Source organism: Eupeodes corollae, chromosome 3 (genome assembly GCF_945859685.1).
Source record: "Eupeodes corollae chromosome 3, idEupCoro1.1, whole genome shotgun sequence".
Classification (NCBI taxonomy): Eukaryota; Metazoa; Arthropoda; class Insecta; order Diptera; family Syrphidae; genus Eupeodes; species Eupeodes corollae.
The window spans coordinates 24,696,020-24,712,531 of NC_079149.1; the positions used below are offsets into that span (position 1 = coordinate 24,696,020).

At 31.6% G+C, this 16,512-nt stretch overlaps 2 protein-coding genes across 6 annotated transcripts in view; one reads left to right on the forward strand and one right to left on the reverse strand.

Moving 5' to 3' along the window:
* Positions 1-7,512, forward strand: part of LOC129948779 (protein FAM91A1) — a 43,642-nt gene extending 36,130 nt beyond the window's left edge. The window contains exons 8-10 of the mRNA XM_056059798.1: positions 5,531-6,565; positions 6,624-6,693; positions 6,772-7,512. Of these exons, the coding sequence (XP_055915773.1) occupies positions 5,531-6,565; positions 6,624-6,693; positions 6,772-6,882 (1,216 nt within the window). The 3' untranslated portion in view covers positions 6,883-7,512. The remainder of the gene's footprint in view (positions 1-5,530; positions 6,566-6,623; positions 6,694-6,771) is intronic.
* Positions 7,513-11,661: 4,149 nt separating this feature from the next.
* Positions 11,662-16,512, reverse strand: part of LOC129951915 (glycine receptor subunit alpha-2-like) — a 35,797-nt gene continuing 30,946 nt past the window's right edge. For 4 of the 5 annotated variants that reach the window (XM_056064279.1, XM_056064277.1, XM_056064278.1 and 1 more), the window contains exons 6-11: positions 15,482-15,564; positions 15,263-15,415; positions 14,962-15,200; positions 14,269-14,439; positions 13,956-14,191; positions 11,662-12,256 (exon numbers count right to left, since the gene is read on the reverse strand). In XM_056064279.1, coding sequence (XP_055920254.1) covers positions 12,094-12,256; positions 13,956-14,191; positions 14,269-14,439; positions 14,962-15,200; positions 15,263-15,415; positions 15,482-15,564 — 1,045 coding nt within the window. In that variant the 3' untranslated portion in view covers positions 11,662-12,093. The remainder of the gene's footprint in view (positions 12,257-13,955; positions 14,192-14,268; positions 14,440-14,961; positions 15,201-15,262; positions 15,416-15,481; positions 15,565-16,512) is intronic. The other variant, XM_056064276.1, reaches the window with a different exon arrangement.

A 16,512-nucleotide genomic window follows, 5' to 3' on the forward strand; every position in this document is an offset into this window, starting at 1 on the left:
GTTAAGTTGAGCGCGTACAATTTATTCGTTGCAGTGTGGATGCTATGTGGAACACGAATAGAGTTTGACAGTTCGTAGCAACCACACTTTCGTTACTACCAAATTGTTTTTACAAAATTGTCTTGTTTTAAAGAAAAAACTGCAAATTTGATTATCCTAACATAATTGTCAATTGGTTTCTTATAATTTAAATGAGTTTTTGTTTGGAATTGACTTTTTGAAATGTGTAAAATCACGTTGGTTCGTCCATTCGTTTATTCGTTTTTCGCTCTCATGTGCAAGGCTCTTTAACTATAAAGATTGATTTTAGAATCCGAAAATGAAAACCGTTTTCCAAAAACAAAATTGTAGACCAGTAGATTTTCGCTCAAAGTTCAAATATCGTGAAAAATGAGAAAATATTGGCATTCCTTAAATGATCAGTTGTGAAATTTGAAAGTTTTAAACAATTTTTTTTCTTCTGATTGAAATAAATTTAAAAACAATACCGTATGTTATTTTATTGAAATGAATTGGATAAGATATTTTTTGACAAAGAAACACTCTATTTCTGTTATTTTTTTTAGTTCGCATAAGGTTTTAACTACTTCCTCTGTTTGCCCCTGTTGCCAAACTATCTTCAATAGATAGTGTAGAGTTTCAGCAACATTTTCCAGTAAAAATCTCATCCGGTTACGTCCGAATGTGGTTTTTAGAGAATTTAGGTTGCGAAGTCATACATAAAAATAACAATAAATTAATAATTTAGATTATGGAATTTTACATTTATGCCTTTTAAGTGCCTTGCACATGAAAGCGAACAACCAATGAACGAACAAACGTAATTTTACACATTTCAAAAAGTCAATTTCAAACAAAAACACATTTAAATTATAAGAAACCAATTGATACTTATGTTAGGATAATAAAATTTGAATTTTTTCCATAAAACAAGACAATTTTGTAGAAACAATTTTGTAGAAACAATTTGGTAGTAACTAATTGCCGTTTGGTTGCTACGAACTGTCAAACTCTATTCGCGTTCCACATACGATCCACACTGCAACGAATAAATTGTTCGCTCTCAATACTTAAGTACTATTCACATGAGCACGACCAACGAATGAAGGAATATTCGTCGATTTTGACGTTTCTTTCACATGAGAGTTTTTAATTCGTCGCGAATGACGCCACAGCCGAACACCATTCACCACCGAAACCAAAATAAGAATGATTTTTAAGGTTAAGTACGCGCGATTATATAAAATTGCGAGTGTGGATTATGTGGAACGCGAATAAAGTTTGACAGTTCGTATCAACTGTAATTTTTTTCGCGACGAATAAATTTGTTTTCTTAAATTTATTAATATATTATATTGAAAAGTAAAAGTATGTATCATAAATCAAAGAGAAACTATATTGCTATCGTTTTGTTAAGAATTTGTGTGGAAATACATATGTCTTCAAACGTATATAAACTCACATTTTGTAATTCATTCGTCGTTCGTTGGTCGCGCTCATGTGAAAACTACTTTAACCTCAAATTGACAATTCGTCGCTGTCTGCGAATAGAAATAAAGCTCATGTGAAAGAAAAGTCAAAATATGCGAACATCTACAATCCGTAGTTCGTAGCTCATGTGCAAGATGCTTTAACCAGTTCTGACGATCTTATATGGTAAAAAGACGCTTATATGAAAAAACCCCTAACTAACCCAGCACTGAGTAAACAGAATAATATCGACAAGTTCCGTAGAAAGTACTCGAACTTTTTTAAATTGAAAGTGAAAGGTTCTCTTAATAGGGTTTTATGGTTATAACAATATCATATAGATCATCGGAAAAAAATATTATTTAGCTTGCAATTATTTTGCATTTCGTCTCTTTCTCTTCATCTATTCTCAAAGCCATCTATGGACTAGAATACGAACAAATTTTTGGTTCATAAAAAACCTCTCAATGGAAAGCTATATCGCTTGTTGTTTTTGTTTTGAAAATAATAAAACACGGCTAATATGTAGAAACTTTAAAGTATCAAATTCAAACCGTTATATTTATCGTACGAAATTAGCTTTTATCTATTTTGATTATTTCCAAGAGTTTGCAGTCTCAGTTCTTTTTTTGTTAGACAGTGTCAATAAGTATTTTCCAATTTTTCTCGAAACGATTTGGTATATGGGTTTTAGTTTCCTTTTTTATTTCCGCAGTCAGTGGGGTATGGTATTGCATGATAAGTGCAGGATATACTCCATGAAGCCTTTTCTTCTGTCATTTCAAAATACGTTACATGTTTTATTTTAATCAAGAATCCATTGCACTGAATTTCAGTTTCTCAAAGATTTAAAATTTCAGCTTCTACACGATCTTTATTTTTTCTAACTTCTTCATAGATTTGCACATATCAAATTAAGTTTATTTGAACTAATTTGAATTTAATTTATTTAAGATTAGATAGCTTTTTAGGATGAAATAAATTTGTTTTTATTTTATTTACTTGAATTATTTTTTAATTTATTATTTGAATTTATTTTATAATAAATAAAACGATAAGCTTTGAAAACACTAACACTAACACTAACATTTTTTTACAAGCAAACATTCAATTTTAAGCATATTAAAACTAAACTTTTAGTAACTTACAATGCATTTATTATTTTATTCGTAATATACGTTAAATTTGGTAAACAAATCTTTGTTTTTATATTATGTTCTCCGAAAAAAGCAATTTTCTCTTTTAGTGGGTGTGGAAATGGGCGGAATTTTCTGTTGCAGATTTGCTATTGGTTATCATTCCTGAAAAGTTCATCAAAATCGGTTCATTAGTTTAGATTTTATAGAGTTCTGTCCGATCTCTCATACAAGGTACCCCTCTGTGCGTCGTACTAACAATTCAAAAAAATTTCTTTTAGTCTCAAGAAACGAAATACAAAAAAGTACTGTTAAGGCGCCAGTTATAGCTATCATTGGTTTTCATCATTGAAAACAAACATTGGAATTTTTTTGACAGGTCGTTTATAGCTATCATTAAAAATGTTTCCTGACTGAAAGGCACAGAAATCTGTCATTGGAATTGTGTGAAATTGGAACACATATCAGTGGAACGATTCGTTCACTTTTGAACGTAAAAGTATCAGCTGTTCAAGAAAATTAATTTCCGTCGAGAAAATTGAAAAATATATTTTTAGAGACTTCAAGTGTCATGAACTTCAAATTCAGAACTCTACCTTCACTTCATAGTAAATAAAACTACCAAAAACATTATTGTCCACAAAAAACATTTCTAGCATTCTGCAATTCCATCACTATTTGTATTTTGTATTGCAAAGAAATTTTACTTATTTCTTTCCCAAATTAACAAGGAACCCTTGTACGAAAAACACTAAATGAAGTTGTAATAAATAAATCATAGAGTAATAAAGTTCAGCTATCATTTGAATGAAGAAACATGATCAACTGTCATTTCCAATAAAGTTGACTGAATTGGAAGGCAATTTTTTGGTAGCTGGCCAGTCACATTCTAGAAACTTGCCTTACTTTTAATGGCTGAATCACAAACACGCTTCAACTTCACCTGACGTTTATGAGTTTAGCCATAGAAATTCAATGCATGCTACCACAATGGAGCTTCGATCTCACGTTTCATTTGACAATCGTATGGAAAAGAACGTAATGTATCTGAACATTTGCTTTGTCTGACAGCTCAACGGATGTAACAAAAATGTCAACAAACAAAATATTTGCTCTTTGGAGGGATGAAATAATAGAAATGTCATTCAAAGCAAGTTTGAAGCAGGCCTACCCTAATGGCTGAAACACATACACGCTTCAGCTTCGGCTTCGTCTCCGTTACGTTAGGCCCGCTTCGAGGTTGCTTTGAATGACATTTCTATTATTTCATCCCTCCAAAGAGCAAATATTTTGTTTGTTGACATTTTTTTCCTGCTGATGAGCTGTCAGACAAAGCAAATGTTCAGAAAATTGAACTAGAGCTTCCGTTTGGAGTCACATTACGTTACATTACATTCTTTTCCTTACGATTGTCAAACAAAACGTGAGGTCGAAGCTACATTGTGATAGCATGCATTGAATTCCTATGGCTGAACTCGTAAACGTCAGGCGAAGCCGAAGCTGAAGCGTGTATGTGATTCAGCCATAACGCAGACGAAGCCGAAGCTGGAGCGTGTTTGTGATTCAGCCATAAGTCTCTTATGTGCCAATCTAGAAACTTGCCTTTTAAGTCCCTTATGTCATCAGAACCTACCCAATTTTACTATTTCATGTCATTATTTAACTGTTGAAGATAAACAATACTATACAAATCTTAAACGATTCAGATTGAAAATAAATTTATATTGAATTTGATGCTACTTCATTGATAATATTAAACATATTTTCAGGTTATAGAACTTTAAAATTTGACCTTGTCCAATGGATGAAAAGTAAAAAGTGAAAAAATTAATAACCAAGTTCTTTTAAAATGCACCAAAATTGTTATTGTGAGATCAGTCAGACTTTTTAATGGAGTCTATGCTTCTCATTATATGAACAAAATATTTTCCAAATTGTTTAATGGAATACCGCTCTCAAGTAAACAATTCTGTATGTTAGAATCTTCAGAGTATAATTACTATGAAAAGTGGCATCATGACATTTATTATTATTGTCAACAATAAAGTTTTGCTGTTTCTTTTCGTTTATTATGAACGTGCTAAAATATTGTAAATGTGATTGATATTTCTTCGTTTCTTTACACTCATTTCGTAGTTCAATTTGTTTAAATACCTAATCCCAAATATTATCACGACAAATCATCTGACAACCACATAAAACTAACTGGTTTCCTATTTCTATTTTTAACCATATTTATTTTATAGTTTTTGCATGTTTAAAATAATTATTATAATTGTTTAAGCAAGCACAAAATAATAAAAATACGTGTAAAAGCAAAATTAAGATGTGTATGAGATTTTAAGTATTAGTAGAATGTTTTGAATGTATCTTTATGTATTATTTTCCGATTAATGTTAACAAATCAGAAGAAAATAAAACACTTTTTAAAAAGACAAAAGGGGGGGCCTAATTGATTTATAGAAATATCTTAAAATATAAAAATATCAATCTAACTTCACATGAACTTTCGATTTAATTTTTCAACTAAAAATCTACACCGTAAATAAATTTGAATTTTATTGTCTTTAATAAAAGCGTACGAAAGAAGAGAAGCACTCTGGCGTATACATAATTTTTGTATTACATTTAGTCATCCAAATCCATCTATTTTTGTTTTAGCACGTAACGTCGGTCGTCCTATTTTTACATCGGCAAAAGTTACGCATTACTTTGATCGTCATCAATATTTGTTTTGCCATTTCTCGTAAACAATTTCGTCGTCGAGTCGTCTTTAATGTTTGGCATCATAAGAAAATTATTTATTTTTATTTAATCTTGAGGCACATTTAACTGACCACTTTATTGTATAAAGAGAACAACAACAAAAAATAAAAATTCTTTTCAAAATATTAAATTCTATCTCACGTTTTTTATTTTTACAGATTTATCATATCGGCATCGCCTCTCACTGGTTTAACAACACATGTGTTCAACATTCCATTTTTTGGCCAATTCTATAGGAGTTCTGAGAACTCTCATTTGTGGTCGAAATTATTCTACTATCATATATCTGGATATGGGCCACCAAGTTTACTCCTTTGTAAAGGAACCACACTGAAATCACTACCCCGCCTGTTCTTGGGTTATGGCAAACTTCTGGTCAATATCCTACATAGCGATTCATATGTTATAAATTCAGAGAATTTCCGGAATCTTAATGATCAACTTAAGAATGGTTGCATTCTGTTGCAAGGCTATGGAATACGTGCGCCAGGTGAACTGCGCTATGAAGCTTTTCCGTTTAATGAAAAAGACGGTCGTCAAACTATGTGGTCCGAGCACAAAGCTGTTCGAAATTTGCGCAATCAACTTGATTTGGAGAATACTTGTGGTTTTATAACTTTTGTAAACACTGGAGTGGCTGATATTGGTTGCGATAGCTATGATGTTGATGTGCATATGGAGCGTCCACGGGTAAAGAAAAAGAGTATACCCGGTGGAGCGGTTGAAGTGAAGACGCCATCCTCCGAACCTTCTGCAAACATAGTCTCTACAAAAAAAGCTAATAAAACCATTACCCCGGAATTAACTTCACCCCAAGATCCCTCCGAAGTGACCAGCTTCAATCGCCAAACACCGACTAAACGGGCAGACTTGAAGAGTCCAGATGAAGATTACTTTTCGGTGACGCCTCAGCATGGTTCGCCATCAAATGTCTTCATGTCGGAAGACTGCAACGAATTGCTAGCATCTGAGTTGGCCAAATGTGAACCTACCAGGGAACTGGTATCCCAAGGTTCAGTTGAAATTCCTATGCAATCTGATGAGAGGCTCTCCTCGTTGGACTCTCATTCGAAGGAAGACTTTGGAGAGCCCTGGACTGTGCTTGATGTTAACTTTGGCGTCCCACTATTCGATGTCGATTGCAATACAAGGATTTGTGAATACATTGTACGGAATTTGTGCAACGATGAAAGGTTAGCATTAAAAAATGGAAGTATTGACTCTTATTTGACGATTATAAATATCTTTCAGCTTACAACGATTACCGGCCATTAACGCTGCAATGAATGAAAAGTTCCTCAAGTTCATCAAACAGTGCTTGGTAAGAATACAAATCTAAATTGTTCTATAAATGTAGGTATCCTAATTTTGTCGTCTTTTTCTTTTCTAATTCGTTTAGTACTTTGAAGATGAAAATGTTGGACTGATTAAAATCGGAAAAATCCTGCCACACCCGCGAATTAATTTAGCATTTGAAAATGGCAAAGTCTGCTACTGGAATGGCAAATAAAACTATAATTTATATAACTCCTTCACATTCCTTTTTTATATACATACAATATATATATATATACTTTTACATAATATATTATTTCTATGTAGTTATAGTTTCCATTATCCCATATCCTATACCCCCACCCCCTATTCCCTTATCTTTCTTCCAATATTATAAACCAACAATATACTTACTTTTCAAGTGTTTTTGTATAACAGAAATATTAAGATTGGATCATAAAATTAAAATAATTAAAAGAAGCTCTTTGGACCGATTGAAAATGGTTCAAAAAGTATTGTGTACCTTATGCGATTGACAAAAGAAAATAAATAAACAAAACAACAAATTGTATGCATCTTATATGCCAAAATAATAAAATAGCAAACTTGCAATAATTCTTATGAAATAAGATAATTTATGTTTTCATTCCAGAGATAAAAGAATAACGACAAAACAGCTAAGTTAAAAAAAAAAAAACAAACAAAACATTTATAGAATTTTACAAATTCCTTAGTTTTTTTAATTCAATTTATTATTATTTTTTCGTTTAAATATTGATTTTGTTTTTATTTTACACACCTACTACTAACCTACTTAATTTTGTTTTATTTTAGAAATAAAAAATTAAAAGTTTATTTAAACACATTTTTATTTTATTCTATAGACAATTTTATTTAATAAAATAAAAACAAAAATTAAATTTAGTTGAAATGAAAATGTATAAACAATGAAAGCAAATGATTGCTTTTATAACAAAAAGCCTTGAAATAAACTCACTAGAATCCATCTGAATTGAATATACTAAATTTAGGTAAGTTTTATTTAGATGCAAACAAATTGTACAAAATTAAAAAAATATTCAGCCACATGACTTCTGATCATTTGTTGAGCTTCTCAACACTAAAGGTAACTGTTATTTATGTGTTTTGCCTCTGATTAGAAAAAATTGAAATCAAGAATTATTTTATTTTTCTCATGCATTCTTTTTGGGACCTTTTTAATGAATAGACTGAGCCATAACTAACTGGAAAAAGTATTTTGACATCGTAATCTTTGCAGTTTCTTTCGTGTCGCGTGCTATCAGAATTGAGATTTCCTATTTATATTGTATCTTTTTAATAAAATTTATTAACTTCGACGACATTTACAAACAATCGGAAGTCGGAACGTCGGAAGTTAGCCAAGATTTAAGAATTGAGATGGTGACTAAGAACTATTCCTGTAATTTGTTAGAAACTATATAAAGCTTCTCGTCAAACCGTCTAATAAGCAGACAAAAAAAAAAAACAAATCTACGTGAAATTTTCCACGTTCAGGGCGACCACGCAAGACTTCCAAGAAAGAGGACCGTTTAAGAGTCAGAAAGTTTAAAGAAAATGTGCTGAAAACCCAAATATCTGTAGCAATTGAAATAAAAAAGGATTATGAAATTCAAATTAAAAAAAAACTGTAAGGAATCCATTGAAGGAGGCTGACTTTGCTCCTTGCATAGCCAGATCAATACCCCAAATATCCAAAAAAAAAAAATAAGCTTAAACGCCTGCAGTGTGCCAACGAATTTTTTCACAAGCCTTCATCATTTTGGGAAAAAGTATTGTTGACTGATGAAAGCTATTTTGATTACCACGAATAAAAAAATAAAACTTTTTGCAGAATCCCTAGGAAAATGCGAAGCAAAGTAGCAACTATGTATAAACGATTACCTCATGGTGGTGGCACCGTCATGTTTTGAGGATGTATTTGCTTTAATGGCACTGGAGACTTGGTAGCAATCGATGGAATGATGAATAAGCAGCAAAATTTGCATATTTTAAATAACCACGCTTTTAGTTCTGGTGATAAATTGATCGTCGTTCATTTTGCAGCAAGACAACGCACATTGTCACAAAGCCAAGATGATAACTATTTTTTTAAAGGAAGTAAATACATTAGATTGGTCATTTAAAAGCTCCAACTTAAACATAATAGAAAATTTGTAGGCCTAAATAAAGCGAAAAAGGAGTACATGCTTGACAAGAACGCGCGAAGAGACAATCGCTGAGGTCGTAAGCCTTTAGAAGGAAATTTCTCCGCAAACTCTCAAAGTTTGTTAAAATCTATACCAGGCCGATTGCAGATATCCATTAATAGCAACGCATATTTCATTTTCTATTAAATTATGTTTTAATTTATGTTTAATTTTCTTTTCAAACACATTTTTTTCCTTATAGTATATACATATACTTTAATATGTAAAGCGTTCACGTATAGGTAAATCCAAAAACAAAATGTTCGCTGTAAAAATTCTAATAAATATGAAGTATTTAACTACAATAAATTTAAACAATAGTATTAGAACATATATATGTATATATATATATGCGCCGTTTATTTTGAAACTGGCATAAGTAACTTTTGTTTTAAGTCGAGATATTTGTTATACCGTTAATTATGTATACTTCTCTCGAAGAAATCTCAATAGTTCTCAACTTATTTAGTGCAAATTTTTTAAAAATGAAAAGATGCCGTTCAATTGTATTTAGTGTTGCCATTAACTCGATTTTTTTGAAAAAGTGACTTATGCTACTTTCAAAATAAACGGCTCATATATAAAACAATAATTAAAGGAAAAATGAACAAATGAAAAAATAAAGTACAAAATAATTTATAATAAAAACAATTATTTGGTAGAGGAAACTGATTATAAAGTTCAAATTATACAAAGAAGGCATAAAGAAAACGTTGTATTGATTATAGATGTTGATATATGAGATTGAATCAATTTCTAACAATCAAGTCAAGTTCAATGATTTTGTAAAGCACAACTTTTTGTCTTCTGTATAAATTTTAAATCGTTTCAGTATCTCACTTAGTTTTTGGCAATTTTCATAAGTTATAAAATGCTTATGAGTCTTAATTTGACTTTGTATGAAGTTTCAAAAAATTTCATATTTTTGAAAAATACGTTAAATTCTTGGTGCCGATTTGCAATTCGCACTTCGATTTAAGATACGTCCACAAGTTGCGTTAGCACAATCGTCTTTTTTCTTTGTTACATTAATGAACGCACTAATTCCGCAAAACGCATTCAATCCGTAAACGTCAGGCATGTTTTACATCTAAAATAATCAGCTGATCAAAAACAGCTGGGATGCCAATAACTACCGACACTAAAGGTAAATCAACAACAGATTAACCGTTTCTAATGTCAAATGTGACATTTGAAGTTGCTCATGGTCAAAAAGAAAATAATGGATTGCGGATGAAATTGTGAAAGTGAAGCTGAATTGGATTTTACTCTTGAGAAGCCTTAGGGTTAGGATAGATTAATTGACAAATTCTCCAAGAGTAATTCTCCCTCCATCCCTGACAACAGTACTCGCACACAGGAATGGTTGAGAGTTGTAAGTCACTATGCCCTAGTTCTCAACGGACTGTTGTACTACCCAATTTATTTATTTATTAGCTCCAATATTCAAGACATCGAGGGAGAATATAAATTTAAATGCAAATAAGAAAAGTTTTAAAGCATTACCCATAAAAAATGGTTTCTGACGTACAATAAATATGGCTGCACAAAAGCTGCGTTCAATATTGCTTCTTTATTAACAAGATACTGCAATCCATCAAAGTTCGTTTCTACTAAAATTTAATTATAAATAAAAATTAATTTAATTCAGCAAGAAATTTGATATTTGTCTTCAATTTCTTATCAGGAATGAATAGCAAACAAAAGGGGATTGCTCATTTTATAAGGGACATCCGGCCCGGAGTGTACACCAATGAATTCGGTATCAAATTAAAGGTGTTCTAAGTGGGATATATCTGCAAAAATATTTTGTCGATAACTCATGGGAGATCCGAGATATTTGAGATTGAAGTTCGAAATGTCCAACCATTAAAAATCAGCATTTTTTCGACATAAATACTAATATCTTTGGATAGGGAAAAGGTAGAAAAATCAAAAAGGTATTAAAATAAAGGTGTCAAAAATATCTTTTAAATGAATTTATGTATTTTGAGTTATTTTTAATCAAACCTTTGAATAACAGCATTTTTTAGGCAAACTTTTGTTCAATAATATCTTTTAAAATTCAATGATGGTATTCATTTTTTTGGCACCAATAAGTGGCTTAGTTCACAACCTTTATTTTCATATATAATTTTTTAGGGTTTCTTCAACAATTTATTTATTTTGACAATATGTTAAACGTCATATCTAACAGACAAGCCCGTTTCAATTGACGCATTTTAAGAGAACATTTATTCGTGAGATACCGTCCGAAATGTTGGAAAGAGTATGCTAAAATTGGACTAAGCGATGGACCATTTGAGGCGCAGCCAAGGTCAACATTTGCATGAAATAATCTTTAAACATTAAATTATATGGACGGTACTATCGATTCAAATGACGATTTCATGCATTTTTCTGAATTGTATGTGTTTTTTTTGGAAAAACTTCCTATAGCTTTTAAAAAAATCACCTTTTATTTTTCCGAAGTTCTTTTCAACTTGTCCATTTGCCTAATAAACAAATAAATGAATACATTTGTTTTAAATTTATTTTTATTTTATCTTTGTTGCGTTCAAGTAAAATATTTATTTTAAAAATTTACAATTTTGTTTAATATTTTTTCTGTTTTCAAATATATTTTAAATATAGTACATAATATTTGATATTTGATAATGAAGGCACATAACAATTGGAAAACTTTATTTATATTTTTCTTTCTTATTGTGTAAACATATGATTTTGTTTGACTTTAAAATTAATTGTTATTTTTATTTTAATTATAAAATAAATAATATTGGTCTACTTAGTTAAAAGTTATATTTTAATAATCAAAAGATTTTAAGAAACAGATTGAATTTCTGATTGTTACTATTCATATTATTATAATATCGGAAGAATATTTTTGTTTTGTATATTTATTAATATTTTTACACAGCATTTTTGTTTTGATAGACATATTTCCAAGATATTGGCGAAATTGAAATTCTATTCAACAAGATAGGAATATGGAGTAAATTGATAAAAGTTAGTAGTTTCTTAAATGTTTAAACTTGAAATAATTAATACAAATTCCATCTTTGGTATATTGTACAGTATCACATTCCATGAAAATAATAAAATAAAATAAATCTTTAAATTAACTTAAGGAGTAAAGCTTAAAAAAATATAACTATAAATTGGAAGAATTTAATAAAATAGAACCTTATTAGACTGTACAACATTACTGTATCGTATCATATTTTCTTTCGTGATTCACTGAGATACAGCACCCAGTAGACAATAGCAAAGACCAGAAAGCTCAATGGGAAGAGAACCAAGGATATCTGATCTAATCGTCCACGCTGTGATCCTGCATAGAGAAGGGCATACTCAGCAGCATTCCTGAATCTGTAAAAGCTAGATTCATAAAATGTTATGTTAGGAAAATAAAATTAAGATTTATTCTATAAAATAAAATGTGCAGGTTCGGACAAAATAAGAAACTTGAAAGTAAACCAAGTTTCTAATATGTGATTGGCCAGCTGTCAAAAATTGGACACGTTCAGACAACTTAATCGACTTTCAGTCAACTGCCTTCTTTGAACGTAAATTTTGACCAACGCAGCTAGAGAGTTTTTTAAGTGTCATACATTTCAGAACTTTACTTCACTAAACTCTATCTTCAGTTTATTATACAAAATCTTCCAAAAACATTATTGCCTACAAAACACTCTTCACGTCGAGTTCATCACGATTTGTATTTTGTATTGTAAAGCAATATTACTTTTTTCTTCTCCAATTTTATAAGGAACCCTTTTACACAATAAATTATAGAGTTATGAAGGTCAGCTTTCAGCTGAATGAAAAAATATGCTCAACTATCATTTTTTCATAAGTAGACTTAACTTGATAGTTAAGGGCCTTGCAATGGACGAACAAACGTGATTTTTAAAATAAATAAATTGGGTGGCGCAACAGTCCGTTGAGAACTAGGGCCTAGTGACTTACAACTCTCAACCATTCCTGTGTGCGAGTTATGTTATCAGGATTTGAGGGGACCTACAGTTTATATGTCGAGAGTTACTCTTGGAGAATTTGTCAATTCTTCGCAAGAGGCAGTACCCGTGAAAAGACTTTAGATGGCATAGGCAGGGATCGAACCCAAGACCTCTGGCATGACAGCCCAACGCACTAACTATCATGCCACGGGTACTAACTAACGTGATTTGACACATTTCAAAAAGTCAATTTCAAACAAAAACACATTAAAATTATAAGAATCCGATTGACACTTATGTTAGAATAATTCAATTTGAATTTTGTTCTCTAAAACAAGACAATTTTGTAAAAACAATTTGGTAGTAACGAATTGCAGTGTGGTTGCTACGAACTGTCAAACTCTATTCGCGTTCCACATACCATCCATACTGCAACGAATAAATTGTTCGCTTGTTTTATTTGTTGAAAAGGGTAATTATAAATTGACAATTTGTAGCTGTCTGCGAATAGAAATAAAACTCGTGTGAATGAAAAGTCAAAACATGCGAACATCCACTGTTCGCAGTTCGTAGCTCATGTGCAAGAATATGAATACTGCTTTTATGAATACTGCTTTAGGGAGATTTTTTTTTACCAACTTTCCAGTCAACTTTCCAATAAAATTGCCTTAATTGACAGCTGGTGAATCACATTCTACGAACTTGTATCTTTTTCAAGTCCCTTATGTCGCCTAAAACTGGCCAATTTATTGGATTGTTGGCTGTAAGGTTAGTCAAGAAAAATGCACTTAGCTATCAAGTCAAATCTACTTATGTCAAAATGACAGCTGATTGTATTTTTGTATGCAACTGAAAGCTGAACTTTATTACTATGTGATTAATTTATTTTCTGCGCAAATTCATTAAAAGGGTTTCTTGTCAAAATAAAAAAGGGATAAGAAATATATTGTACAAATACAAAATATGCATGCCATTGAGTTAAGTTTGGGGAAGTCATGTTCGAAATTCGAAATTACTGACATTGTATTTAATGCCTTTTGCTAAATTGACGTTCAAAGAATGAAAATAAAACCCTAAAGTTGTCTGAACCCGTCCAGTATCCTTAGAAGTCATTGTACCTTCTTCTATGCATTGGATTGCTGTTGTTTGTTGGATCAATTGTGCTGGCGTCCTCATTCTCCGATATTTGTGGTTGCGTTTGCGTTGAATTTGGATGTTCTGACGAAGCAGGTAAATTCGGACTCAGGGAATTATTTGATTTGATTGTTTTTGTTTCGGGATTTACTCTGTTCAACTGGAAACCCCTAGCAGCGTGTTCAATGCCATTCTTTCGAGGACCACGAAATGTTGTCATCTTAAATTATATAAAAATGTATTTTTAGCAAAACATTTGCATGTTCTATGCGTATTAAAGAAAAGCCTGATGCTTACTGGAGTTTCCGAGCTCATTCCACTTGCTGCCAAATTTATAGGTGGCGAAACCAATCCTGGTATGAGGGTTTTTGAAGTACGCCAGTGTTTGTCATAACGTATCCCAAACAGGACAATAAAATACTCCATAAGTGCGAGGAATACAAAGAGCGTACAGGATATTAACCACACCTGAAATTGTAATAACATTCATGATGTACTAATGGAGCCTTATCCTCAACAACAACAAAAAGAAAAAGTCTATTAAATTTTGCAAAAAATAAAATTTAATAGGACCATTTTTCCAGGTCATGTTGTTTTAATCTATTTATTATACACGCCATCACTGCCGTCTACTCTAAGTATAAAAAAGTATAGTAGAAACAAAAATTAAAGTTTATGTTTAATTAAATAAATACAAAAAAGTGAATCCCCCATCTACCGGCTTTGTGCAAAATTAAATAACTACTGGACAGTGGACACACTGGACATGGACAATGTCAAGAAGAGACACTTTTGAAAGCTACATACAATACTCTCGGGGGTGTGTACTTCTGTTCTCAAAATAAACTCAGTCATCCTTGGTGCGGTATATAGATTAATGTGGATAAATGTGGACAAAAACAAATTAAACTATGTATATCCTAGATGAGCTTTTGTAGTTATATAATTAATTTCAATTTAAATGATTACTCATTTTTTTTGTTTTCTTACCTCGAGGCACTTTAATTCCAAAGCATCTGGAGAATTATTGCGTACGGTGTCAAACATTGTTATTAACGATAGAAGAGTTGTTACCAGAAGAACCATGCGACCAGGAACAACTTCTGGGACAACTACAAAACTTCCCCAGGACATTGATACGAATAATGTCGATGGCAGGTAATTTTCAAGAAGATAACTTTTAACTTCACGTGAGAGAGTTATTTCCAAACGGGCTGAGGAGTGGTCTTCTAAAAAATTGTTTACCAAAATTTAGATGAAGTCTTACTTCATTGAATGTTTTCGAGCTTACCATCACCATAATTTATAATACGCATATCCAATTCAGGATGAAATGATACAACATATTTGGGCAGTCGAAAAAAGCCATTGCCAAAATCATTTGGATATGTAATGGCATTGCCTCGTTTCCAATGGAATTCCATTTCATGCCTCGAATATTTATCTAAAAAAAGTAAGAATTAAAGTGTGATTAAGGAGAAATTAAAAAAAATTAAAAATTAATACTTACAACTACTGAAATCTACTGGACATTTTTGTACATCTAACGGGTACAAAACGAAGTCCATATCACATTTTATAATAATGGTAGCACTGTAAATAAAAAAATCAAATAATTTAAAAAATTCTACAATAAGATGTTTTGTTTTGAAATTTTTAAAAATGAGTACTTTTTGAGCGAAATCGATAGATTTTAACTTAATTGTAAAGAGGAAAGTAACGTATTAATAAAAACAATATCGGCCATATTTTATTCGTGACTGTGGTATTAGAATCATATTTTTTTAATTAAATTTTCTATTTAGAGATTTTGAATTTAGTGAGGACAATTGACATTCAGGTGGCCCCATAGCATAAAGCCAAACAGTGTTAAATCACGTCTACAAGAAAAAACATAGTCAGGAAGCTTTTGTTGCAAAATTGCGTTTTCCGAACTATGACTGCAAAATTATCACCATTAAGTCGTAGTTCTTAGACAATTGTCTAAAAAAAGGAGACCCTCTAAACTGTACCAACTATAGTCTACATAACATCGCTTACAAAATCTTCTCTGCCGTAATATGTGAAGTCTAAAGCCCAACGTCAACAACCTGATAGGTCCTTATCAGTGTGGTCTTACACCAGGGAAGTCCTCAGTCGATCAAATATTCACATTATCGTAGATCCTGGAAAAAACCCAAGAACATCAAATCGACACCCACCATCTTTTCATTGATTTCAAGGCCGCATATGACAGCATCTACAGGGACGAGCTGTATAGAGCCATGTCTAGTTTTGGCATCCCTGCCAAACTCGTCCGTTTGTACAGGATGACCATGGAGAATTCACGCTGCTCCATAAAGGTTGGAAACAACTTAACAGAACCTTTCGATGTCAAAAAAGGTTTTAGACAAGGTGATGCGCTGTCATGTGATTTTTTTAACATCGTACTTGAAAGAATAGTGCAGAGCTCACACGTCAACACTAGAGGCACTATCTTTCAAAAGTCTGTCCAATTACTGGCATATGCTGATGACATTGACATAATCGGAAGAACTCAGC